The sequence below is a fragment of the Dromaius novaehollandiae genome, chromosome 13 (genome assembly GCF_036370855.1).
Source record: "Dromaius novaehollandiae isolate bDroNov1 chromosome 13, bDroNov1.hap1, whole genome shotgun sequence".
NCBI classification, from domain to species: domain Eukaryota; kingdom Metazoa; phylum Chordata; class Aves; order Casuariiformes; family Dromaiidae; genus Dromaius; species Dromaius novaehollandiae.
In genome coordinates this window covers 20,050,706-20,077,745 of record NC_088110.1, presented here as the reverse complement: position 1 = coordinate 20,077,745, position 27,040 = coordinate 20,050,706, and the positions used below count along the sequence as shown (strand labels likewise).

Genomic DNA, 27,040 nt, shown 5'->3' with positions numbered 1-27,040 from the left:
AAAAAAGGACCTATTACAAATTAAACAAGCAAACCAGTTCCCTCTACGAGGAAACTGAAGACTCCTTGGCTGATGTGTTGATAAAGCAAAGGTCAGTTTAGCTCTGCTACAACTACAAAGATCTGCAGTTCTTAAATTGCAAATCCATGAACTCACAGTGGTCAATAAAACCTATGGGTAAAGGATCCACAGCCCCATTCGCTCTAGGTCATCACTAGATCAGAAACACCTTCCCACACAACCTGCATTCCCCTGCTACATGACTGGAGCTGCCAGACGACCTCCCTAGCACAAGGCAGGTTCTAATTCAGGCTGTGCTACGACGAGGAAAAAGGGAGGTGGGGGGGAGACTGTGATCTAGCCTAGCCTGCCAGGAGATTTGTTAAGTTTTCCTATTGGTGGTATCTGATACTAGCTGCACAACTTGTGTCAGGGGTTTTAGACCCATAACCCAACAGAAAGTATTCCTTTGTTGCAAAAACACTCCCTATGCTGTGTTTCACTTTCAACATTCCTCACCTTATCTCAATGTTTAGATTACATTTTTACATTGACAATGTTTTGCAACAGTATACACATTCTTCAAATTGTATAGATGAAAAAAAAATGAAGCACAAAAAGAATTCACACTACCTAACTGCCTCACAGTTAGGAGGCTGGTCTTACTATGCTCCTTATATGTGCAGTGACCAGAGCAAGCAACTCCAGTGGACAGTAATTCAGAGCAGGAACCTAACTTAAGGACTCCAAACTTCGCCATGGAGGAGCTATTCGTGCTCATAACCGACTATATGGATAGAGAAGTGAGACTAGCCTTCTAAGTTATTCGCTTAATATTAGGCTGCAATAATACCATCTCAAAGCTATTTCACACCAACAGAAATACCATTCCCCATTAAAACCTTCGGTCCCCTAGACCATGCATTCTTTATCAGAGTACCCAACCTTTCGCCAGGCTGGTCTGTCCCTGGGGCGGCACTTCTGCAAAGCTCATCAAAACTTATTACTCATCCAAGAAGGAGATGAAACTTCTCCTATTAAAGTCAATGATAATGGCTCCACAGAAATCAGAGTTAGTATGCCTACCAAGAAATATAAATAAAAATAAGGGCTCCAAAGCAAGAGTCATCCCATGAAGTATTACTACTACACTGCAACATGTAAAGCACAACAGAAAGGAAAAAAAAACCAAACAAACAACTCCAACGGAAAAACATCTGCCATCAAAAGTTAAGCCAACCTTTGGTCGCTGATGATGTAAGTAACTGAAGAATGACAATTGAAGAGGTTCCGAGCCCCTTCAGCAGTCCTATAACCCACTTAGCAAACCTTAGGTTACCTTCAACAATTCAAAATGATGGAAGACAATGCAGAATGAATAAGAAATAGAATTAATAAGTAGGAGCCAGAAGAAAAGGCCCTGACATTTTGTAGCCAGCATCTACAAATATTTCCCTCGGATGAGCTTAACTGACATTAGGGCATCTAAAATGTCTGCGCAGAACAATAGCAAGATGGCTAGGAGAAACCCAAGCATGGGTGAACACAGCCACAGATCCATTTCCCTCAACTATTTGCATAGCTCTCTGCAGTCCCACATAAGGAATCACATGTCGCTGGCATTCATTTTAATACACTGATGGAATCCGGCAAGCCTAACAACTGTGATGAAAGCATCTTTCCCAAAGGTGCGTTGCTTCCCTCTGTCCATTTGGGGTTTGCACAGTGCGTTGTGCTAGATTCTACAGAACCAGGAAAGGCACATGTAAAGATACTCTGTCATCTTAGCAGGCAACAAAAAGAACAGTAGCACTAAGAACTGTCCTGGCCACCATTACACCTGCAAAACACTCTAGGATGGGCAGAGCCTCTCTCTCTCCATTGCTAACCTTTCCCCTTCCATCTAAAAGAAAACTTTAAGCTCCTGGGAAACAGAGTGTAGACAAATTTTTTAGAAGGTGCTTACCTACCAGTCTCTCCTAACATTGCAGGCTAAAAGAAAGGAAAGACACACCTCACAGACACTTAATCTATGCTTGGGGCTGGAAAGCATTAAGTTTTACAACAGTAGAATCACAGTAAATCAAAGAAATGCAGATTATACAGGAGGATTACAGTATCCTACAGACAGCAAAATCCAACATTCAGCAAGGCTGATTAGCTTGGACAAGCTCAACAGCTCTCTTCACTTTGTGAAAACTGAGACATCATCCAAGAGCTCACTTGAAGCCTTGGCTGCACAGCTGCACAGGAAAACAAGGCTGTTCACGCACAGGTTACCCACACTGCTAGGATGACTGGGAGGAAGGGTGTGAGCAGCCACTAATGCATTGCTCCTTCCCCTCTCTTGCAGGTGGGCAGGGAGGACTGGCACTAATAGCGAAGTCAGTACAAAATGCTCCCTCTCCCCGCCAGGGGAAAACAACAAGGTTACAATCTGGTGCATTTTGTACAGTCCAGCTTGTAAAGCCAGAACATAGCACCAGGTGAAATAAGAAGTCATACTTGCAGAAGAAAAGATGCACACCCTTCTCAGCACTGAAATAATTCCTAAGCTAAAAAAACCTGACCCTCAGTTGCTCTATTAAAACAAGAAAATTTACTTCATATGTATCAGCTGAAAATTAGGACCCTTCATCTTCCATTGAAATAGCAAACCCTTCTTAAAGAACAAAAATAACCTACATTCTTTCACACAGAGTATCATATATACATGTTTCTCCCCGGTTCATTTCTCTTTGAAAATACATTCTGTACCTGGTGACTCAAGTCCTTCAGAAGGTCAATGTAAAATCTCTGACACAAACCAACTGTCTGAGCTGCACAATGAAGACAGAGACTATTTAAACTAGGCACTTCATAGCCTTTGCATATCTTCACTTGTTATCACACTGCAGGCCTGGGTCTAGAAAGAGTTTTCTAGAGAAAGGTATCTCCATTTTAACTTACTCATCCAGAGAAATGCATCTGCACTGAGCAGAAAACAGCCACAATTTTAGCAACTCTGTTGCCCTACTCAAAACAGAAAAGCTGTCAGTTTTTTTAACGAAAGGGACCCTTCCAAGAGTAAAGGAGTTTAAAACACACAGTACCACCATAGTATTGGCCCTGGGGTATCTAAACATTCTTATCAGTATAGTTATTCATACCTCTCCCTTGCACGGATACCTTTATACCAGCATAAAAGTATGTTCATGAGCACATGACTTACTATTGTTTTGGAAGTAGTTTAAATTAATAAAACTTGAGAAGGGCCCTCATAATAACCTAACAGTTCATCCAAGGTTTATACCAGTATACACTTGCATTCTGGGCCTATACACTTCCCAAAGATCAGGACAGGATTCAGTTATCTTATTCTGATATCACTACTGCAGATGATACAAAACTTGGAGGAATGGCTGATGCACCAAATGGTTGTGCTGCTGGTCCCTCACATCCATAGGGACCTCGACAGGTTGGAGAAATGGAGAGAGAGGAACTTCATAAAGTTCAATAAAGGGAACTGCAAAGTCCTGCGCCTGGGAAAGCACAACTGTGCACCAGTGCATGCTGCGGGCCAACGGGCTGGGAGCAGCTCTGCAGAGAAGAACCTGGGGTCCTGGTGGACAAGTTGAACACGAGCCAGCAACGAGCCCTTGCAGCAAAGGTGGCCAATGGTACCCTGGGCTGCATTAGGAGGAGCATTGCCAGGTCGAGGGAGGTGATTATTCCCCTCTGCTCAGCACTAGTGAGGCCACATCCAGAGTGCTGTGTTCAATGTTGGGCTCCCCAGTACCAGAAAGACATGGACTTACTGGAGTGAGTCAAGCAGAGGGCTTGGGAAGCAGATGACTAAGGGATTAGGGCCTTTCTCATACAAGGAGAGGCTAAGAGAGCTGGGATTGTTCAGCCTGGAGAAGAGATGGCTGGGGGGGGGGGGGGGTGTCTTATCAATATGCATAAATATCTGATGGGGGGGGTCAGAGAGTAAAGAAAACAGAGTCAAACTTTTCTCAGTGCTGACCAGTGACCAGACGAGATGCAGTGGGCACAAACTGAGACACAGGAAATTCCCCTTGAACACAAGAAAACACTTCACCATGCAGGTGGTTGCACGCTGGAACAGGTTGCCCAGAGAAGGAGGCAGTGGAGTCTCCATCCTTGGAGACACTCAAAACCTGACTGGACACAGCCCTGGGCAGCCTGCTCTAGCTGACTCAGTTTCAGCAAGGGGCTGGACCAGGAGATCTCTAGAGGTCCCTGCCAGCCCTAACAATCCTGTGATCCACAAAGGTTTAGAGAGACAGAAGATCTCCAACTACGAAGCGGCACTACAGAAAATAGAAGTTTTGCTATAGTTATACACTTAAGAAGCACAGAGCAGAATCACCTTTATTCTTGTGTTCAGTTACTTCCCAAATCACTTCCACTGCCTTGGGCATGCCGAGCTATGCATTTTTGAGTAGTACAGTAAATTTAACAGTAAAGAAGAGCATGATACAGATACAAATATCTAATATGCAGTGATAAGTTTAAATGATTACTGTATGGAAGGTATAAAGCCAACAGCAGTGTGAAAGTTGGGCAACTGTAGATACAGTAAACAAGTTGCTGAGAAAATAAAATATTGCACCTGCTACCTAATTCCAAGCTAGATCCCAAATAGCATAAAAATAGTTTAAATTAATGTCTAAAAGAACAGCAAATTCTTCTTGTAACAACCTTAGAGGAGCACTGTTTATTACCACTATGTCTGCAGAAATGCACAGGCCATTGTTTAAGGACCTGCGCAAAAAAATGTTGCGACCCTGAAAACAGCCCTTTGTTTTTAAACCAGCTCTCTTAAGAATGTCCATCAGCAACTCCACTTGCATGTTCTTGCTGCACACTACAAATAAAACTGTATTTATACAAAATATTAAGTAATCAGTTTAGGCACAATCCTGCAGTGTTTATCCAACCAAACTTTCATTACAGTGAATGAAATTTTTACTTCAACGCAAGATTAGGGGGGGGAAGCACCCTGTATCTCTGCCTCACTTCCATATGTCCGAGATTTTTCTCATTCCATATTTATTGCAATTTCTTCTTCTTTTAGAACCCAATCCTACCCCACTGAAATCAATACAGAAGTTCCCCCTTATGTCAAGGCTTCCAACGCTAGAGATCTCTTTCAGCAGTTTATATTATAAATTTTAAAGGTATTTACTATTTCCCCCACAATCAAATGAGTTTTGCATGCTTGCAATAGAGTACTGATCAGCCTGCAATATGAGCAACTATGGCTTACAGGTATCTGAGTGTCCTTCCCACATCTATAGTCCACCAGCGAGAAATTCAGTGTATGATGTTCAAAATTCCCATGGCACAACACCACACAATGCAGTTAAAAAGAGAGAGAGTGCACACACACAAGAGAGAAACAAGATTTTTTCCCCCTCAGCTTCAAAAGGAAGAGAATTACAGCAAATTATAAAAGCTGGTCTCCATCTCTCTATTAGCAGTCTATTTTTGTGTCCCAAAACTTAAGAACTCTCTCTTCTCACTATTTGATTTAGAAACACAAACCCTCTAACAGGTGCAAACGTTCAGTTTTCTGCCTTCTCTAAAAGAGCAGTTGCCAAACTCGAGTTAAAACTGTATACACAACAGGAAGCAATTTTACTCTCCCACCCATACTCAACATTAATTCTTATTGGACTGTAGTATGGGAAAATAGCAACCATTAAAATCACATCACTAATTAGTTCCTACGCAACACTCCTCAGTATCAAAACACTGCATATCAAACAAAAATATTATGAGAGACTGTAATTCTATGCACTTGGCCACTGAAAGATATATTTCAAATGTGTGAGGTTTTTTTATTTTTCAAACTCAACACAACCTACAAGTGTATATACAAGTGACCTGAAATATTCGTTTATACACAACCAAAACCAACTTTTCTTCTAGCCCAAAGTACAAACAACTTGTCTTCTAGCCCATCCATTTAACTATCAAATATGAAAGGTTTGGATCCATAATTTTTCCATTCTTCAGGCAAAATGGAAATCTGATTCTCCATCAAAAGAAGTAATAGCAAAAATAAAAAATAAAATAAAAATAAAATAAACAAACAATTTTCCTTCCTCTTCAGCAAAAACACTGTCAGCAAGTTAAAGCTGCAGCGACTTTCATTTCAAGTAGATCAGACATGATTTAGCATGAACTGTAACAAGGGCTCACATCATATTCTAAAATAGCGCCTGCAAAATATGTCCTTGGTTTTGGGAGGTTTCTTTGCTTTCTAAAGCATCAAAACAGTATTTTGCATATTCATCCTTTAAAGTATGAGATATTCTCAGATCTGAAGCTTCCACTGTTATAAAGGCCTCTTAAAGATTGCCGAATTAAAATAACTACTACAGAACTAGAATTTATAGGGAGAGAGGCAAACGGCCCTTTGGCTAAATCACAAGCATAAAGGCATATTCCCTGTTCTGGTAACGACTGCTTGTATAAGGGCAGCAAGTCATTGCCCTCTTGAACTACCCAGGTGTGAAACTTGATTTAAAATATTTGTCTTTTTGGTTTTTTTGAAAGAGTGTTAAAATCTATGCGTAAAGCAAACTTTATTTAGCAGGCCTTATTACTACACCCCAATCCCCTCCCCAGGAAGCTTTGACAACAGATTATCATAAAGTCGAGCACTGAAAAAAGTTTATGCTGAAATCCGGAATGCACGGTCTGGACAGCTTTAAATCTGGCCCCTTTGTGCAAATGGTTGTGACACAGTCTTTAAATACACGATCACATACTGTTTTTGCCAAAGGACTCTGATGCCTCATTCACTCAACAAATGCTCATTTTCTATTTTGTTTTAAGCTTATTGTTCAGGGTGTCAACCCAGGCCTTATTTGCCGAGCACTTCCAAATCATGCTCTTATGATCAAATTATTCATTTCCTTACAGGACTTTTTTTTGGCAAACCTCACTCCGGGATCTGAGCTATCAGAACCAGTAATGGACTTACATTCACACACATCATTATAGGAAGGGATAATTACCATCAGTTTGAACACAGGAAACTGGAGCACAGTGAGATTATGATCCAGAGTGCCCTGTTAATCAACATGCCTAGCCCTGTTTGTTTTTCCTCAGAACACTACTCACCACCAAATTTTTACCACCAATAATAAAAAGGTCCTAGAGATAACTCAGTCCTTCATTCCATGACATGTCCTGTTCCAGGTCCACTCTGTGCAATGAATGCAACAAAATCCAGTGGAAACATTAGCAACTGGAGACTTACTACTTGTATGTCAGGGACGTGAACTAAAGTTGCTCAGACAGCCCAAAAATCATGCAATTTCTCAGTGCTTGTCTTTACAACCTTAAAGATATCAGCATTTTTATTGCACTATGTATTTACATTAAAAAAAGAAATCTACCAATGAATGGACAAACTCCAATCTCTTCCACCTCCCCTGTTTCTATGACTTGTACTTACAGCCACAGAGAACACCAGCACGATGGCTCCTGCCACTTGAACTACTAATTGGTGCCAGTCACAGCTGCTCTGAACGTGGGCTAGCACTGCAATAGTATGACGTAGATCTTTTTTCCCTAATGGAATTCACATATATTTAGTCAAGACCCAGAAATGCCACAGGGAGAAACATCTGCTTATTCTCCATGTCTGTGATCTTTTTCACTTTTAATTAGCCTCAGTTCTACCTCTTTCTCGCATTCCTAACCCCTTTTTCTTCTTGATCGACTTGCTTCTCACAGAAATCCCTGTCTCTGCTCAGTAAATTCTAGTCTCACCTCTGTAAGTTTCTCATGCTGTTTTTACTCTCTCACCTCAATACACCTGCTCAGCCTTCCCAGTTCCCAACCTCTGAACTCCAATTCCTTATCACAACTTCTTTTCCCAAATAGCCCCAGTTCCTCAGCACCAAGCTTCTCATGTTAGCTGAGGCTAACCATTAAATGATTCTGGCAACTCAGACAAGCAACTCAATTCCTTTATTGAATACAAAAGCCATTTAGCAATTGCATGGTAAAACCATACCTGGAAGTTTAAAAAAGAAAAAAAAAACACCACACAGATTAGTTTACATACAGTCATATGCAAGCACAGTAATCATACTTTTTATAACTATAGCACTGCTCATCCCAAATACTGCAAGCTGAGCTTGCTTGACATCAACCATGTTTGGTAAGAACTGATAACCAGTTTCACTTTATTCTTCTCTGTAACTTTTACAGGCCCACGTAGCTTTATGGTCCTCTTCTAATCTCCCAGAGTGTTATAAATGATGGTTTTAGCCAGTTCAGATACCAGCTGAAGAGACAGCATCGACGCAGGACCTTGAAAACATCTCTCATTCTCGCAGCTTCATCCTCCTAAGTCACTGGTACTTTCCAGCAACAGTCCTAAATACTAATTGCTACCTTAAAACTGCAAATTCCTTAAAAAATAGAAATTGTAACTCAGTTATACTGTATTGGAGGCTTTGTCTTTTTGAAGAGAGCAGGGGTAAAAAAAAACTTTTAATCTACAAGACAATTTGATGCTTGATGATGCAAAAGAGCTCTGACTCAGTAACACTATTCATACAGAACACAGGTAGCATCAGAGTCAGAGATGAAAACTTTGAGAATAGGGTCAAGGGAAAAGCATGTTAATAACACAAGTATGTTATTTAGATAACTAGTGAACCACAGAAGATTCTTCACCTACTGCAACAGTTCAGAATATCCCCAGGAAATTATCAAATCCTTTTCAGCCAAAAGCATCATTATGTTAATGTAAAGCATCATTAAATCAATGTTTGACAATTACATTAATTTATTAGTAACTCCAAGTTCAGGTACACTTTGCAAATACTCACAGAATCCTTCAATCTTGTCAGCTGTCTTGCTCCATGCTACCTGCCTGGTTTCCATTATGACTTGAATAGTCCTCCTTTCTGGATTACTCTTCTTAAGACTGAACACCGTCATAACAGTTCCCAGCTCCAGGGTCCTTTTAATCTGGCTTTTCTCATACTCTGGCAGCACTCCATAGTCTACACTCTTTCTGGGCATTTTTTTTTCTTTTTTTTAAATCAAACGTTTACAGTTTTCAGCGTGCTGAAGAGAAAAAGCAAGGAAAGAGAGAAAATTCAGTATTTAAAACAACGCTTCTTATTTCTTTAAAAGCACACTTGTATAAATAAGTTAAAGCTACCCAGCAGTGGTTCCTTCCCATTCAAATACATGGCAGATACATGGTGAACATTAACAGCATCTTGCCAATTTATCCTGCAAGAAAGTAGGAATAGGTTTCACAGAGGGAGGTGACACTAATTGCTGACGTATTGTTACAAAAGCAGTTAAAAATGAAGAGCTGGGTGGAGTAGCCACCACAGGCAACGAATTGATTTAAAGCTCACAGCAAGACTAACACCTCTATTTTAGCAACAACACAGCATTAGGCAGTGTTCCAGAGTAAAATACAGTGGTCAGCTTAGCCGAAATATGTAAAATCATATGAATCAACATACTTCCCTATATGCTGTTTTATGCATGCAAACCTTCAATTGCAAGTACACATCCACCATTACAAACACAGATTTCCATCTTTAAAATCTCATCAGCATTGCTACATAAAGGTATGTGACACAGGCAGAAAACACAGGACCACCTGGAAGAAATACTGAACATAAGTATACCTAATAGGACAAAAGAGCAAAAATTAGAAAGAACGCAAAGCATCGAAATCCAAGTAGAACAATACCTGGGTCGTAATAAAGAAAGCATTTAAGTCTAACAATTAAAAATAAATAAAACTGAGCAACACATAGGAAACATGAAAAATTCTTCTGTTCAAACTAAAGCAGAACCATGTTAAAAAATATCTGCTAAAAGAGCAACGTTCAGTGAGTCTGTAGCATTTTCTGCAACATTTTCTACATTCTTTCCTACCCCAAAAAGTGGTATAAATGCAATTATACGGCACAAATAGCTTTTATCATGCCAGTTTATCTCGCTCACTAAGCCTCCACCTTTTTGCTAGTAAAACCAGTGGCCAAATTAGGATTATTCAACGGGACAGTTACACGAGCCAGTCTTGAACTGTTGGCCTGAAAAGAACCTAGTAGAATAATAAGTAGAACCCTTTTCTGTAATACCTAGCAGGTTTTCAGTATTAAGAATATCAATTATAAACTATACATGCACACCAGATGTAAAACATAAGCCTAACGCACCACATATTCTGTCCAAATGCCCTTTCTTTTACCAAGCACCTCATAGTACTAGAAAGGAAGAACAAACCACTCAAGTCTTCATATAGCAATGCTGTTTTTCCCCTCAGAAAACAGCAAACATTACTAGAACGTCCAACGTAAAGTGCACTTCCTTGAACAAAGTTCAAACCTTGAAGGTACTCATCTTGATTTGATGACTTTGAGGGTCTCATAAAATGTCAAAAAAGGATCACTTCAACCCTATCGAGTCCCTTTCAAGCCCTTACCTACCATTAAATCTTTGCTTGTGGAGATTTTCTCCACTTGAGAGAGAATGAGAAGTGGCTCTTATTAGAAATGACTGTTCCTACAAGACTTTGCTCATTGTTTTATAATATTTGGAGACTTACGTTTCATAAAAAAACCTCGCGAGCTCTATGTTAAGCTGAAAAAATCTTCAGTTCTTGAAACTGAGAATAGTTCAATCTCCATGACTGTAAGAAACATCTGGAAAACCCTTCTGTTGTTGAGTATTAACAATCTAGATATCAATACGGGAGAACAGATCTCTGCAATAGATTAGAAGCACATTCAAAACACTTCCACTCTCCTGGGATTTTTTTTTTTTAATATTGCCAATACAAATACCATCTTCAGATGGTCAAAATGCTGTCCTTATGTGACTGCAGCAGGCTTGCTGTTCTTGCTCTGCCTTACAACAGAAGCATTAACTTGCTGCCCAAAGAGACTTCTGAAATCTGGGAAGGCTCAAAGGCTCTGGAGCCTGCATCTTCTCCTATTACATCAGGAGGAACTGAGAGGAAATGCTAATGACTGAGAACGGGCAATTCAACGACAAGAAAATGCAAGAACTAATGACAACAGCTCGTGTAAACTCTTTGGGCACTAGAACTACACTGACCGACAAGGAAATTCGAACAAACCCACTGTCTTCCTGAGAACTTTTAAGAAAGTGAGGGAAAAACACAAGTAAATACAAATACTGAAAGAAGTGATTGCTATGTCTCAAACTGCCTGTTCGTGCACTTTTAAGACTTCATGGCTATGTGGTAGTTACTCCTATAAAGGCTGTTTTTCCTTACTCACATGTCAGGTGGCAGGTATTCATGCACATACACTTGGGACACATCTTGGCAGAAAAACAGTCAGAAGGAAGATGCATTTGCAAGAGCTCTCATAAATATTAACACGTTTCTGTAGTTCCATCTCCCACACATCATCACATCAAACAGCTAATTGCAACCTCGACTACCCCTCAGCAAGATTATTTACAAGCAGCATGCCTTGGAAGCTGCTCTTTCATCCATGCACAAAGAAAGAAGTGATATAATTTTCACACATGTAGCAGGAGCTGCTGCCACACAGTTCCCAACCATCCCCCTTACCCACTTCCTGGAGCAGGACAGGTTTAAAGAATCTCTGGGCACATTCAACCACCAGCCACAGCGGCTCTTCCTCTCTCTTCAGTCCACTGCTCTCCATCACAAGCAGTTTCAGTTTCCGTGTTGATAACTAATTCGACCGTGCCACTTCTCGCTTCCCCTTCGTGACTTCTTCCAACCCTCCTCCCCGTCACCCCATGTCACTGTCTCCTGACCTGCTCTTCACTAAAGAGCTCTCCTTTCAGCTCTCTCTTATTAATACTACAAAACTCTCCTTCACCATTGTGTCCCACTGCTCTGCTTCCACAGGCTGATCTGCCAGACTTTGAAGCTGTCCAGCACAAGCTTTCCTGTCCCTTCTTGAATTCCACCACTTCACCAAAACACTTTCTTTTTTGGCACACAAAGCAAACAACAGTGTCTTCTCATCTACGGGGTGGCCTTTTCTGCATTGCCTACAGTGAACTTCAAGTGCTCTAGGGCAGGAATCATGTCTTACTCCATGTTTTGCAAAACATTATACAGTTTATGTGGTGTTCAATATCTATTAGTTTGTTACCGTATAAGGAAAGGGTACTCCACTTCTCTATTAATACTGAAAAACAATTATATATGCCAATCTTATGATTGAGAACTGTGAAATATTTTTAAGGGTGATAAGTAAGGGTAGATTTTAGCTAGAATGTAACTAATTCTTTGACTCTGTGGGACTAAACAGATAATTATTTAAATGACCATGGATTTGCATCTAACAAGATAGTCAGAGTCTCCTCCTCTTGCTACAATGTTTTGTAGTAACAGAAGAGCAAGTATGGGTGGTTCTTAAAAATAATAATAATCTTTGAACAGTGTTTGATTTTCAAACAAAAAAAATGCACACCTAGCATTCTCACTTTGCTCCCTTCATTAAGAATTGTACTCAAATGAACACACCGTAATTCAGAACAAGGCTTCAACCACTTAATACCTCAACTGCAATAATAAAACTCAACGTGTAAATGAGTACAGTTTTTTTCTTGAAGAATATAACAAAACATACACCTGATCTGCCTCTTACAATACAAGGTGTAGCATCAGAGTGAAACATGACTTGGAGCCACATGAAAAGGAGTTTCTAAATAGAGCCATTTAATAAAAGGCAATGAAACATTTTTTGAGAGATGTAGTCTCTTAGTACAAAGGAACTGCCTCTCAGAGGTGGCTTCTTAAACAGTTTCCGCTGAATATAATATACTGGACTTCCCCTTTTAAAGCAGCTCTTTCTTCCAAAAACAGAGCAAACATTGTTTTTAGTCTAACTTAAATCCTAAGTCAAAAGCCAGGTTTTTAACTTACTGTGAAACAACACTGTAGCTGAGGATATCTACTTCATCAGTAGAAGATAAAAAAAATTAAGAAGTAAGAAATATTTTATTATTTGATCTAACAAACCATTCCTGTATCGATCCTCATGGGAAAAAGTTTAAGAATAATTGTGAATAGGCGTTACAGCAAGTTTCCTAACAGTGAAACACATTTGACCTCCCAAAAGAACTAACGGAAGCCCTTGATATTAGACATAACCTTTATAACAGTCGTCTCACACCCACCACTGCACAACTGTTTGAATCAACAGGTTTTCTACCCAGCAAAACCCTGTTATGACCCTCGTCAACACAGTATCTGGCTGCCTCCAAACCAGCGGGGTATGACACCCGTATGTGGAATAAAAGCACTACTTCTCTTGCACGCAGGAGTCATTGGAGCCTAAAGTAGAGAAGTTCAGCATCAGCCTAGTGACTGAACAAGTGTGCTGCTAATCACAGAAACATCTCCTGAGGTCTAGCTTAGACACAGACGCTGATGCGTGACACTGTCAGCACTATGGGAGCAAAACTTGGGTGGCACCGTCTCGCACGCAGGATCGGAGCCGTTGGTAGTTTGCGTAGTAGCACAAGGGTAACGTCTACGCTTTTCTAACTGGAGAGCCTGACTAATTCAGACGAGAAAGGAAGACTCACTGCCGGTAACCACGCAAACACGGACCCTGAAGAAAGACCTCCTTCATTTATCCAAAGGACCGCGCATTTAACTTCATTACAGTACTTCACAATTTCAAAACCAATCTACTCTTGCCTCAAGATCAGCCTACAACGCTCTGACAAAACAGAGAAAACAAGGAAAAACCATGGCAAAGGCAAGCGATAAGCGAGGGTGCGGGCGGAGGACAGCTCAGACGACGCTGCCGGACCCGTGCTGCGTGTCACCGCGGCACGGCAGGTGCCTCCAGGCCGCCCAGGCAGCGCGGCACCGGGCCCCGGGCCTCGCCCAGGCCGCGGGCCTCCCTCCCGCCTGCTCCGGGCGCGTCACCGGCCCCGGCCGCAGCAACCGACGCCCCAAGCTAACGCCTCGGGGCTGACACGCCAAGGGGCCCGGCGGCGGCGCTGCCCAGCCGCCCTCCCCCCCGGGTGGGACGGCCCGCGGCGGGCGACAGCGCAGCGGGGCCCCTCAGCGCCTTCTCGCTGCCGCCGCGCCCCGGCACCTGCCGCTCGCGGGCCCCAGCGGAGCCGGCGCCCCCCGCCCCGCCCCGGGCCGCGCGCTCCCGCGCCTCACCTGCGCGCACCGCTGCCGGTGTCCGCGCCGGCGCCTCTGCGGGCCCGGCCGCTCCGCGCCCCGCGCCGCCCCGGGGCTCCCACTTCTGCTTCTGCCGCGGCCGGGAAGGGGCGGTCACGTGACCCCCCCGCCCCCGCGGGCAACTCCTGGCGCTGAGGCGGGACCGGACCGCGCCGCGCCGGCCCCTCAGCGCCCCCCCCCGCCGTCTGCCTGCCCTCGGCGCCCCGCAGGGCGCCCCCCGCCGGCCCTTCCCCGCCTCCCCGAGCGGCGGGCGGAGAGAGAAGTAGGGCGGCGCGGGGCCGGGCCCGCAGGGAGAGCCGGGGTGGGGGGGGGTCCCGGGCGCGAGGGGCCGCGCGGCGGGAGCCGCCCTGAGGGGCAGCGGCCGTTACGCCGTAACGGTTCCCCGCGGGCGGGCGGGCTGTGGCGCCTCGACGGCGACCGCAGGGGCGCGAAGGAGGAAGGTGAGTTCTGTGAGCGAGACGAGAGGCTTCAAAACTCACCGTGCCCGGAATTAAACTTCCCGGGTGACCGGGAGCCCTCGGTGGGACGCGCCACCCTCCGCTGGGGCGGGGAGCGCAGGCGGCTGCCGTCTGAGGTGACTCCCGGCCTGACGCGTCCCGCCGTGCTGAGACCTGGCCTGGCCCAGGCCCCGCCGCGAAACGTGAGGTGCCGGCCGTGTCCCCGGTCTGCGTGATGGGGCTGGGAAGATGATTGATAGGAGCGGTTTCCTGCTTTGGTCTTGAATTGAAACCGTTCATTGGCAATACAGCAGCACATTGAGGTGCTTGCAGTGAGTCAATTTGCACACAACTCTGTAAATCCCGAGATGCCTCCGGTGGACTAGACAGTGCTCTGATCAAACCAACGGACCTCGTTTGTAGTCGCACAGTCTTCTCGCACCGTTACCTACAGCACGTGCATTCAGGACAGTCCATCCTGCAAACGTATTTCGTAGCAGCTCCTTGGCTGGAATTCCTAAGCTCCTAAACAGAGCTGAAGGGTGCATGCAAAACATGATGCCGCAAAAGGAAAAAGCCTAAAACGCAACACCTGTGAAGGGCGTGGGTTATTTTAAATGCAAAGTCAAACCATTACAATTACAATTTCATCATTGTTTGCTGTTTCATGAACCATCTTGCTAAAGGCCCTTTACAGTTTTCCAGATACCAAACCAGGAGAAAGTTTCCCTCTTTATAACATCTGTGGTACAGTTACAGATTATCAGAACAGCATTTTACTGGAGACAGAATCTGTCACACCAATGTGACAGTATCTCTCCCGTAATTTATTTTTTGTCCTTAATCATTAAAACCTTCAATGTTTCACACTGAAGTTGCTGTTGAAATTACATGGGCAATGGTAGAACGCTAGTGCAAAGTGACCATCTTCCCCAGCTGCAAAAAGTGCATACCTTGGTGTGGTCACAGCCACAAGGCACATGCTACATACCATAGAGAGCTAAAGGGTACAGGTCATCCCAGGGCTTTTTACAAACAGGAGATAACAGTACGCTGTCAATACCATTGTCAATTCCAGAATTAAATCTGGATAAATTGATAGGGAATCTAAGTCCCAGCACAACTCCAAACTGTCACGTTCAGCAGCCCCTCCTGATTCTCTCTCCCTAGCCCTGGTACCAACACCGTCTCCTCATCAGTCATACGGCATGGCTGCAGCACGGGAACCACCACTGAACAACCCACGCCACACAGGCACGCAGTTGATCATCTATGCTGTTCAGAGACTCTGCTGCAAAAGCTAAGCACTGCTGCAAAGTTTACCAAACTTTAGTCTACACGTGCTATAGTATAGCAGTGCCTAAATGCTGTCCTGGAACAAAGACTAAAACCTACCTAATCCCCATGTTTCTTGCACAGCCTTAGGTTTAACTGTCTCATTTTGTGTTCTGGTAAAACTGTCTCTCTTAAAGCTGAAGAGTTGTTACATAGTCAAAGAAAATGTGTATGTAGAAGAAAATCCAGAATTCTGCAGTAGAAATCATAACATTGAACTCCATAAATTGCTGGATGTAAAAAAATCTTAGCCACATAGATCAGAAATTGAGATGGGATTTCACAAAACTGATTCTCAAGAGACCCAAGCACTTTTTGAACAAATGCCTTTCCAGTGTCGAACTGCTCAGCCACCAAAGGCAAGTGGGTAAGCTCCCAGCTACCCAGGGGGCTTCTGGGGTGAAGGGGCAAAAAGAGGGAGAAGAGGTTAATGTTTCTGCTCATGTGAAGTTGTTATTTGGATTCATACACTCATCCATTTAAAAAGAGTCACTTTTCCATTGCTCCAGGCGTAAGCAATCCTTAAACACAAACCAATAAAATAGTAGCCTTGTAAACACCCACTAGTTATTACTCAGCACATCCACCACCCCAGAATGGAGGAGGACTCAGATTCCCTGGCAATCACAACAGGAGAGTCAAAGCTACTGTCAGAATCAGCAACTCCCGGCATCCAGATTTCAGACCTGGAAAGTGGGACCTTCCAGGCAGACACAGAATTTTCTGTACAGAGTATGGACCTCATGGACAGAGATAATTATCAGATAACATGTCCAGTCTTTCTTTTTTGTAACAGAAAATATGTATATGCATGTGTGCAGGGGAAAGGTGTGAGGAAATTTGTTTTCTGAGTTGAAGAATCCGGCCCCACCAAAGTTTGTGTAAAGAGGAGAATAAGGTTACCCATTGGAATAAAATGTTCCTTCCATATTTTTTTTCAGTTTAACTTTCTTCTTGTAGCTTTAAAAGCCTCTTTGAATTGTTAAAAAATAATCACAGTTCACACTCTAAGATCTGAAAAGACAGTTTTCAGCTGGAGTGAAATGACTATGGCCGGTCATCAGTCCCTCAAAAAGGGAATTTATAGTGTTGATGCCAACAGTTTCTAATTACAGCACTTGAAGCTTCAGCCCTGCCTTATTATCGTTTTGGTAATGAAGTGTTGATTACCTCCCCTGAAGAATAAAGCAAAGCATGAAAGAGAATCACAGGACTGGCTAGGTAGCCTCATGGATGTAATAAATAATGGTCACAAACCTGATGCCATTTTCTCATAAGTACTACAGAGAAAATAAAGCTTTTGTATAGAGGATGGAAGCTGAATAGCTCTATCCTGTCAATTCCCACTTGTAAAACAAAGGCAGTGTCAAAGAGTCATTAGTCAGGAGGAACAAATATTTTAGAGACTGTCACTGATAGGCTATCTAGCCTAAGTATTTACTCACCATCATAATATTTGGACTCCTTAGCAGGATGTACATTAGCTAAGCTAGATTTTCTGATTAGCGCTGCAAAAGCTACGAGCAGAGGCTTCACAGAGATTGCTTCGCTTTCAAGCTGTTCTTTGAACTTTTCACATACAGGACTCTGAAGCAGGTTTTTTAAACCTGTTCCCCAGAAAACTTGCATACCACAGTCTTGGAATTGTGTGTCAATCCAGTTTCCTATGAGAGCAGATGCCAGCTTGTGAAGGGAGAAGACTGTGATCGTTAAGGACTGAAGTCAGCTCCTGTAAATGGAGTGATACTACACTGCCGAATTGTTCACTACTTCTTGGCTAAGTAGGCAGTCCCACGCTTGCACTCACACGTACACGCAGACTGGCTACTGGGATTCTGGGGCCAACGAACGCAAAGGATGTACTGTTGTTGTATAGCTCTTGTTCATACACATCTTTATTTTCTCAAAGTTTTTCCTTTGTCATAGAAATTGAAATTGCTTATGTACAGGACCTAGTAATCAAGACTAGTTCTAGGCCTCTGCAAACTGGGACGTTGCCTAGAGCAGCAGGTTGCTTGCAGCGGCCAAGCAGCCATTGCCCAGCTGGCCTATTCCAGAGTTGAGATGAGAGGGGGCAGCAACTGCTGCCAGTCGGGGAGGGCGATGATGCCCCTTCCAGCAACTGTTGTCACTGTGCTTTTGCCTATCTGCCTCCCCAGTAGGAGCAGGAACTGAAGAGTTTGCAGGGTTTTCCCTCCGGTTCTCTAGCTCCTTCCTCTTGGCTGTTCGTATGGTAGGAAGAGTCCTGTACCAGCCCCTGATCCTCATGGCAGTACCTTCAGCTATGCTCAGAAGCCTTAATCAAGTTTTAGTTATCACCTTCAGTGTCCCAAAATGCTTTTGTAGCATGAATCTGAACTTTAGGAATATTGTCTAGCTGTAGCAACAGAACTCAAATAATGGACTTTACAAAAGAGTCACCTGCAGACACGTTCGTACTGTGTAATGGTTACGACGTTCTCAGCCCATCTTCTCAAGAGAATGGAGTCTGGGCTTCTTGCAAAGTGGACTTCTTCTAAAGAGTGTTCTAGTGTTTACTTGGCTCCATGCTTATCAGAGTTTCATTTTAATTTTGGTAAATTATTGTTGCTTAATCACAGTATTTAAAGTAAACATTGATTTAAAGTAAACTACTCAAGTAGTTAGTGGAAAAGTTGACATGAAGGAAGGGAGGTTGTATTTTTAAGTAGCTGGCCTGTTGCCTGCTGCAACATTTGTCTGAGTGCTCAGATGTTCATCAGTTCAATCACCTTGTCCATTGTTATTTGCAAATACTATTTAAAAAAAACATTTGGGGAATTACTGTCCTTTATGTGTATGTTTCTCATACACACAATGTAATAATATTCCATTTCCGTAACAATTTTCATCTGTAGATGTCAAAACTATTTAGAAAAGGATGGTAATCTTTATTGCATATTTTCAAAGGAATCAAGGCACAGAGAGTGAGGACATGTGCCAAAAGTCTCACAGACAGAGTCAAGCCTTGGTCTTCTCGGTTTTATACTGGTGTTTTGTTTTAGGAATGGTATTTCCTCACAGCAAAGCTATCTATACCAAAAGAGAAGTTTTTATTTGTCAGAATTATTTTTCTGAAGTTTCAGTTGAGCAGAAACTCTGCCATGTGATTTGGGATCAAATAAAAATCCAAAATAGATGTGAGAACATCTGAACTGAACGTTAGAGGAAAGAGGCTTTTGTTTTTGTTTTTTAACATCCTAACCTACCTGATTATTTACACCGTGTCTTGGACAGTTTTTGCTGGCTGTACCAAACACCTGTGTATATATATTAGAACTGCAATCATACCTTTGGATTAAATGTGAAATACCACAGCCACTGCACCCACAGTGGTAAAATGCCAGCAGCTCGAGCTCCCTGGAGTACTTTAGTGCTTCCACTCAGCACCACCAACAGTGAGAAATTCTGCTAACAAGGCCTCAGCAGAACAAGAAAACAAACGTAGGAAGCTCTGTAGGGAACCAGGTACACTGTTCTCCTATACTTTTTAACCCAGTAATGCAACTGTCTTCCATAAGAGTAAACGTGATGGCAGGCAGGCAGCACTGGGGGGGGGGGGGAAAAAGCATTTGACAGTAGTTTTGAATGAAGTGTATTGTGGCTCAGCAAGAAAAAGTCTTGATCTTCCATCTAGTTATCTTTCAGTCTTTCATTTCCTTCCCATTGCAGAGCAGCACCACAAGCAAGTTAAGGATTGAAAAGCACTCTGTTAGCATCTGCTTTAGCCTTCTGCTCTCACTCATTATCCCTGTAAGCTCTTAGAGGCATAAAGGAGGATAACTAAGGAAAGCTGGGCACAATGATAAGCAAGGCTAGACTAGAGCACTTAGCCCCTGCTCTGAACTGAAGTCATGAAAGGCCATGGTGGGAGCTTACAGTATGCTGCACTAACAGGAACACCACACAGCGAGTACTGATACAACATGCTCTAGCGGATCATTTCTTACTTTTCTGTGATTCTGCTGAGGTCTTGTTAACACTGACTTCGCTGCTATGAGTGGAAGCACTTCTGGGACCATAGTATTTCTGGACCATAACACAGAAAGCCCTGGCTTTCTCTGCTCTGTACGTGGCTGAGTGCAGGGATTTATTATTGTCTAAGGCCTTCCCTCAAGGCACGCAGGAAGGGAGAAGTTTGTTGCATCTATGTGCACTCATGCAAAGATCAGCTTTAATCTGTCACATGCTGCATCAGAAAAGTTTAGAAAAGCCCTCTAGCTAATCAAAGCACCAGAATTAACTGTACATACAAGAGCACACGGGTCCTAACACAGATAAGTATGTAACCATATAAAAACACGTCAAAATCTCACATCAAAATATGAGTGAAAAACTAGCAATACACTTGAGCGACTTTTTCTGAACAGGGATGGAATAATAGATATTCTTCTGGGATATGCATTTCAGATGTGTGCACCTTGGAAGAAAGTCCATCTGGTGTATCTCCAGGACCAGCATAGTTGTATAGAGTGCAAATCATTATTGCAACTGCTGTTATCTTTATGCACTGTAGTCATAACTGAATGAGTCACATAAAAGGGTCAAAACCTTCTGTTCTACTTTTTATGATAAGCATCTTTTTAACATACACTGTTGGAGATCTTGTGCGTCAACAGATGAAGGTAGGAGGTGGTATCAAGTGAGGTACGACAGACCCTGCCATTGAGGGCGATCTTATTAACATATTCGTTAACAATTTAAAAGAGGGAATTAATCAAGGAGGAGAAAATGCAGATAATGTATGTACTAACAACTAAAATCTTGAATAAATTAGATAACCAGGACAGGCTGCTCAAGTTTTCTAGTCTCTCAAACTGCCTTCTAGTTTGCAGGACAAAGCAGTTTGCAAAGGATCCATTTTTCAGCAATTCAGATATCAACCAACACATAACATGCTCTGTTTCTCAAATGCATGTTTTCATCTGTAGATAAAATCATATTATTTCACTTACCATATTAAAAACTATAGCTAAGCAGCCTTTTGCATCTCCTGACAGATTTTTTGTGCTACAAAATTCAGAAATTTCACAATACATTTGTAGTACCAGCTACCAACACCTTCTCAATCAATCAGTAACATTTGACTGAAAATCTGAATGTGTTCCTTGTATTAACTGTTTTAAAAAGAAACATAAATAAATAAACTTTTCCAACAGAGAGAAAAACATGAAAAAACAAACAAGCCTTCTTTCAATGGAAGATTTCTAATATGTCTCTCATTTAACAGAAACCAACATGTAGAATGAAGAAAGAACCTAAGAATGTGAATTTGCAAATGCTTATTTGACCTGATCTCAAAGCTCAGTTATCTTCAGCTGAGCATCTGGGCCATATTTGTGCGTGTTTATAACAACATTAAAATTTTCACACACATGCACAAACACACACACACACAGTTTTCTCCACTTTTTTTTCCTGAAACTGGACTAATGATTTTAAGATACCTTCTCCCCTTTCAAGAAAAATGCCTTTTACATTTCCCTTATGATTTAGAAAGTGCTTTTTTTCTAGACCTAAGCTACAGAATACTTCTTTTTTGCTGAAGGAAAGACAAAAGGTAGAACACAGATAAGCTTTCCCAGGTAATTTAAACCTAGCTGTCTTGTCTCTAGAACCTTTTTGCCACATATCAGGGATTTTTAACCCCATTTCTGTAAAGGATATCTGCCCTGCTGAGTTTCAAAGGCACCAATAAAAAGCTTACCTTTAATCCTGTGGAGAATAATGAATGATATATTGCTGAGATTAGGTAGGGAGACAGAGGTTTCTTCCTTTTTGTTCTCTGATTCCACCTGTGTAAAAGCATATTGTTAAGACTCTTTAAGTGTACAAAAGCTCAAATCAAGTTTTAGCCAGCCTAGGCCTTTTAATTAATATTTAAAAAAAAAATACTGTCACCTTTGATGACGCTCCTTTGTCCTTCACCAAGGACACATTTTGTTATGACTGTTACTAACAGAGAGGAAAAAAAAAAAAGGAAGTTGTAAGAAAGAAAGTGTAACATTAACTCTGAGGTGTGACACTTCCAACCAGCAATAATCTCTCCTCTTTTACCATCTTCATGGGCTGAGGTCTCTTCATGCAGTGTCACTAGCCTCCTGCATTAATAATGCCCCTGCCTGAGATAAACACAACAATTGTTACAGTTTCTGGTTTGTCTTAGACAAATTTTGAATGCTTTACTTTCTGGTTTCTAAACCTTTGGGATGCCCTTACTTCCTGTTTTTAAGATTTCTCTGCAATCAAGGGAGTTTGTAATGTACTTTTTTTTTAATAAACACTAAGAGTCTCATGGACTCTGCTGATTCCAGCAGCTGGGCTTCAAGGAAAACATCCAATATATTTAAGCCTTAAAAAAAACCATGATAATTGAAAGTGCTCCATTCTGTTTCCATATATGCATTTATAAAATGTATATAAGCACCTTGCATTCACCCACATGTTGTGGGCACACAAGCAGCTTACACATGGAATCTAAAGTTTTTAATGTTAGACCAGAAGATGAGTCCTGATTTATTACCCCACAAGGAAATAGATTAAAGGAAGGCCACATTTGTCAATGTTGTTGATAATTTTAACTAACGTTTTTGCCCTATTAAAAATAATGAAGAAGTTATAGCTGAGAAACTTCAGTTTCCTAGTGATTTCTACTCAAATAGTAATCATAACTTAATCATAGATTTATCCAAATATTTATATCAAAGTCAGTGTTCAAATATGGAAAAACAGAGGTTTTTTTTTTTTTTTTTTTTTTGCAGGTATTTTGTGAAAACAAAACAAAACATGAGAACATTTTACCAGAAGTAAAATATACAAAACTCAAGGAAAAAAACCATGCAGGAATATAACTGGAGAAGGAGTTCCTTGTAAGCTCTCTAAAGAAAATACAAAAGACCAGATCCTAGTAGGTGACAGGCACCAACAGCTTCTGCTGGTCTGGCAGCACAAATGGAAGTAACATGTAGAGCTGCCAATTTGATGACAGAAGTCATCAGAGGAGAGAGGAGACCCTGGCTGCTCCTACAGAAGGAGGGACTTGGTTACAAAGGCAAAGAAAGTCAAGAGTGGAAGTTGTTCATGGAAAAATTCTATATTCTAACAGTAGCCAGATTGTAACACTTATTATCACAATAATAGTATTGTTGCAGAAAGGATATATCTTGCTAAATAAAATGGCCAAACCAAAAATGCAGCAAAAGAAAATCGTGACTCATACAGACAGGGCAAAACAAAAGAGTTCTTAACCTCTTCCTAAGGTGAATGTCAGCAAGGGACTTTGATGCCAGGGAGGAGACCAGTCAAAAAAAATCAAAAAATGTCAGAAAAAATCAGAAAAGATGCCAGGGAGGAGACCAGGGCTGGAGAAGTAGATATCTCAGATGGTTCGTATCATGCATCAAGGATACACTCTGATCACTAACATCTCTACTTCAGGTTGTAAGAAGCAGCTTGCTACCCCCAGAAGATGAGAGATGAGGTCAATGGAAAAGCAAGGTGAGGTCAATGGAAAAGCAAGGTGTTGCCAGATTGTAGCTGATCATTTGTGTTTTTTTTTTTAAGAGAGGAAATAACGTATGCAGAGCAGCTGTGGCTCACACTAGGTCAGCCAGGAAGTCTGGGGCTGGGTTTTTAAAAGATATATTTTATTTCAGGTTGTAGGAAAGTTCAGATGTTTTTTCTCAAAGGACAAAAGAATATGCAAGAACAAAAATTATCTAAAAAAATCCAAAGTTATAGTTCAGCTACAGGTAGCTAAGTTATCAATGGATGTCACGTTTCACATGGAAGAATGCAACCCGTAGGTAGAATGATTTGCAGCTGTAGCTGCAATTGTTATAGAAGTGCATGGAGGTTTTTAACTAAAGCAAGTGCTTCTTTGCATCTCAGTACAGATAATAGCAGAAGACAGGACAGGAAAACAGTGGGAGATTATTAACTCTGCTCACATAGCTGAAGAGCTGAGGCACAGTCAGTTTAAAGCTGAAGTTTCACGTACATCTTCATCCAGCACTTATAATGAAAAATGATAGTCCCTCCTTCTGCTGTCCTTGTCTGCTTCTTTCCATCTCTACCCCAGCCAGCCTCTTGTGCTGGCACAAGTGTTCATGCTCCAGAAGCTTCCTCAGAGAACAAACCCATGTTGATCTGGTGAAACAAAAACAAGAGAAGAAAAAGGAAGCAATTCAAGGTTGGCCCTTGTGAAGACAAGATGGCTAAGGTATTTGAAAACACTGATTCAAAACTAAAATTATATATGTTTCAAATAGTGGAAAGAGAGTATGTCTGCCGTAAATACATCTTTAAATTACAAAATAGTTTTTAACATGTCCTTTCATGATTATTACCTACTAACAGTAAACTAGCTGATAATCTTTACTGCTGTGAATGTTCATGAAAAATTAATATAACCAAACATTCAAAAACTCACAATAGTCTTTGAACAGTAAAGTTGGCTAAAATATCCGGAATTTAATCTACATATTACACTGGTTGGTTATATCTGTTTTCTAATGAGGGAGCTGAAAAAGTGCTGCATGACTTCATAATTAAGAAAAGCAATATGTGATTTAAAATTTGACTATGAAAAATCCACCCCAGCCAGTTAATGACTGATGCCTATGGTGACAAGCAGAAAAGGAAAAAACCCATTTTGTCAAGACATCTAAAAATACCTAAAAATAAATTAAACTGAAGATACCACAGCTGATCTGCAAAAGAAGTGAAAATGGAATAAGCAATGTATCGATGCTACACTCCTTGGAATAAAGGGACAATTTTGCAAAAACAAAAAGAATCACCAAGTTTTGTGAAAACCTCTGTGATGATAAAAATATCAACACTAATAATTGCTGTTGAAATATTCAAGCAGAAAACCTGAGAGTACAATAGCCTTGGAAATAATATTTTTTGCTGACATATATTATTTAAAATTTTTTAGGCATTCAGACATCAGGCCTTTATTCATATGTGGCAAGAACAAATTCACTGCCTCCCAGGGCAGTCCAAAATTGTGTTTAAATATCCTATCAAAAACCAGGCTTTTCAGAAAAATTTGGATCAGCTGAGGATAAAACAAATTGCAATTGCTCTTCATTGTGTGTGAGTTCATGTGTCATGCTGGTTTAACATTACTTTCTTTTCATTTTTACTGTTTAAAAGATAAATGTTTTCAGGATTGGCTGATTTCGCCGGGGCAAAAGGAACATGTTTTCTAATTAGGCTTCCCTTGGTGTGGAGAAGACAAATGGTCTTTCTGGACATGTTTTAGCTGGGAAAAGGCAAGGAAAAAATAACCATTCTTGTTGTACAAAAGTTCTGGGTTACTACAGTAGGAGAAGAAAGCCCAGCAAGAGTGAAAATTCTAGTTGATTTTACAGGAAAATTTTTGTTAAAAAACTACAGATACATTTTTAGCAGCTGATTTGCAAAAACTCATTCAAAAAATATTGTAAAATTCCAAATAGGCACTCTTCATTTCTGTTCATTTTGCTGTAGGCCCATGAGAACAAAGAGTATGGTTAAACAGAGGACCTAACTAAGGCTGTGCTGTGGTTTTGTAGCATCGGGTCAAATTTTGAGCACCGTCTGAAGTGCTGCTGGTACGTGACCACTGCTGGGCCATTTATATGTGTATGAGAAGGGTGGTGGCTTCTTTGCTTGTTCATACTGCTCCTTAGTTAAGGCCGGAAGTTAGTATGTTTAAACAAAACTCTTGCAAAGCATCGAGGAGAAAACAGTGAACACTATGGAAATCAGGTGACCGTTCATTTTCTTTTCTCATTTGACCTCAGCCTTTTGGAAGGCAAATACGAGGGACATTCGATAAGGCTGCGGCAAGAGGACAGAGGCAGCTTTCTCCATACGAGGAACAGCTGCACCCAAAAAGATGAAGAGCCTTTTTTAAGGGACTCAAAACACTGCATTGCAACGTGGACTTCCTAGTCACCACCACAGCCCCTGCCCGGGTGCAGACAGGTCTGCACATGCACAGCGGCTGTCTGCAGCTCGGGGCTTGTCAGGGCAGACTTCCTCCAGGGCACCAGACACAGTTGCGCTCTTCTCAGCTCTGCAACTGCTCTGCCCTTCGCTGACTTTGGGCACGTCACAGTACCACTCTGTGCCTCAGTTTCCCCATCTGTAAAATGGAGATGAAGATTTTGCTCTTTCCTGAGAGCTTCTTGCTTCAAGACTGAGGAAGAAAACAAGGAAAGGCACTATTTGTGCCTACAGTTGGTAACAGCAAGAAATCAGGGCTAATGTTAGCATTATCACTACAATTTATGCTGTTGTTATCTTACTACTGGAATGATGTCTACAGTAACAAAAATTACACTGATGTTTTTGGAAAATAAATCTGTGCAAGCCTGGCATTAAAAAAACAATTTGTACTTCTGAGGCCAATATACCAGCTATACTTATCTATATTTCTGATTTCTCCTACACCATATGATGGAATCATGTTGGCAAAAGAAGAAATATGTTTAAAAACATCAGTTGTTTATGGCAACTTTAACATCTTCTTTACTGTTTTCCTGAAGGCGAAGGACTATATAATAAAAAGAAAGTTAATATTATAGCACTGGGGGTTGAAATTAGTGTGATAGATTGAATTTTAAAACAATAGTGGCCTTATCGTTTACTTACAGATAATAAAACATAACAGAGCAGATGATTTGTAGGTGCTGCCACTGAGAATATAACACAGAAGGAGCCTGCCAAAGTAGTATTCCTATCCATGTATCTCACATTGCATTTATATGTCCCTTCTGTTGCCTTTCCTCAAGCTGGGAAGCTATGTTTTGTGTACTGTAAGCCTCAATAGCTTCGAGCAATTTTGCTTTAGCTTCATTTCCACTCCTCCTGACTATAGCTTTCAGTTACGATTCTTGGTACTACCACCTTTAACCATATCCCTGGAAGAAGGCAGCTCTACTTTCTGCTGGTGTGATGCCTGCCTTGTTAAAATGATATGAGTTTAGATTTTTGAGTGGAGGAGAGGAACGTAAGCCAAGAAATCACTGAAAAATGTCAG

General features: G+C 41.6%; 1 protein-coding gene across 5 annotated transcripts in view; it reads right to left on the bottom strand.

The window, feature by feature from the left end:
• PLCG2 (phospholipase C gamma 2) overlaps window positions 1-21,984 on the bottom strand; it is a 76,412-nt gene extending 54,428 nt beyond the window's left edge. Inside the window, exons 1-3 of one of the 5 annotated variants that reach the window (XM_026092588.2) lie at window positions 21,907-21,984; window positions 21,713-21,800; window positions 8,862-9,102 (exon numbers count right to left, since the gene is read on the bottom strand). In XM_026092588.2, coding sequence (XP_025948373.1) covers window positions 8,862-9,057 — 196 coding nt within the window. In that variant the 5' untranslated portion in view covers window positions 9,058-9,102; window positions 21,713-21,800; window positions 21,907-21,984. Of the gene's footprint in view, window positions 1-8,861; window positions 9,103-9,515; window positions 9,681-14,194; window positions 14,314-14,694; window positions 14,717-21,712; window positions 21,801-21,906 lie in introns of those variants that run through there. The other 4 variants (XM_026092589.2, XM_064519748.1, XM_064519749.1 and 1 more) reach the window with 4 other exon arrangements.
• Window positions 21,985-27,040: the final 5,056 nt, after the last annotated feature.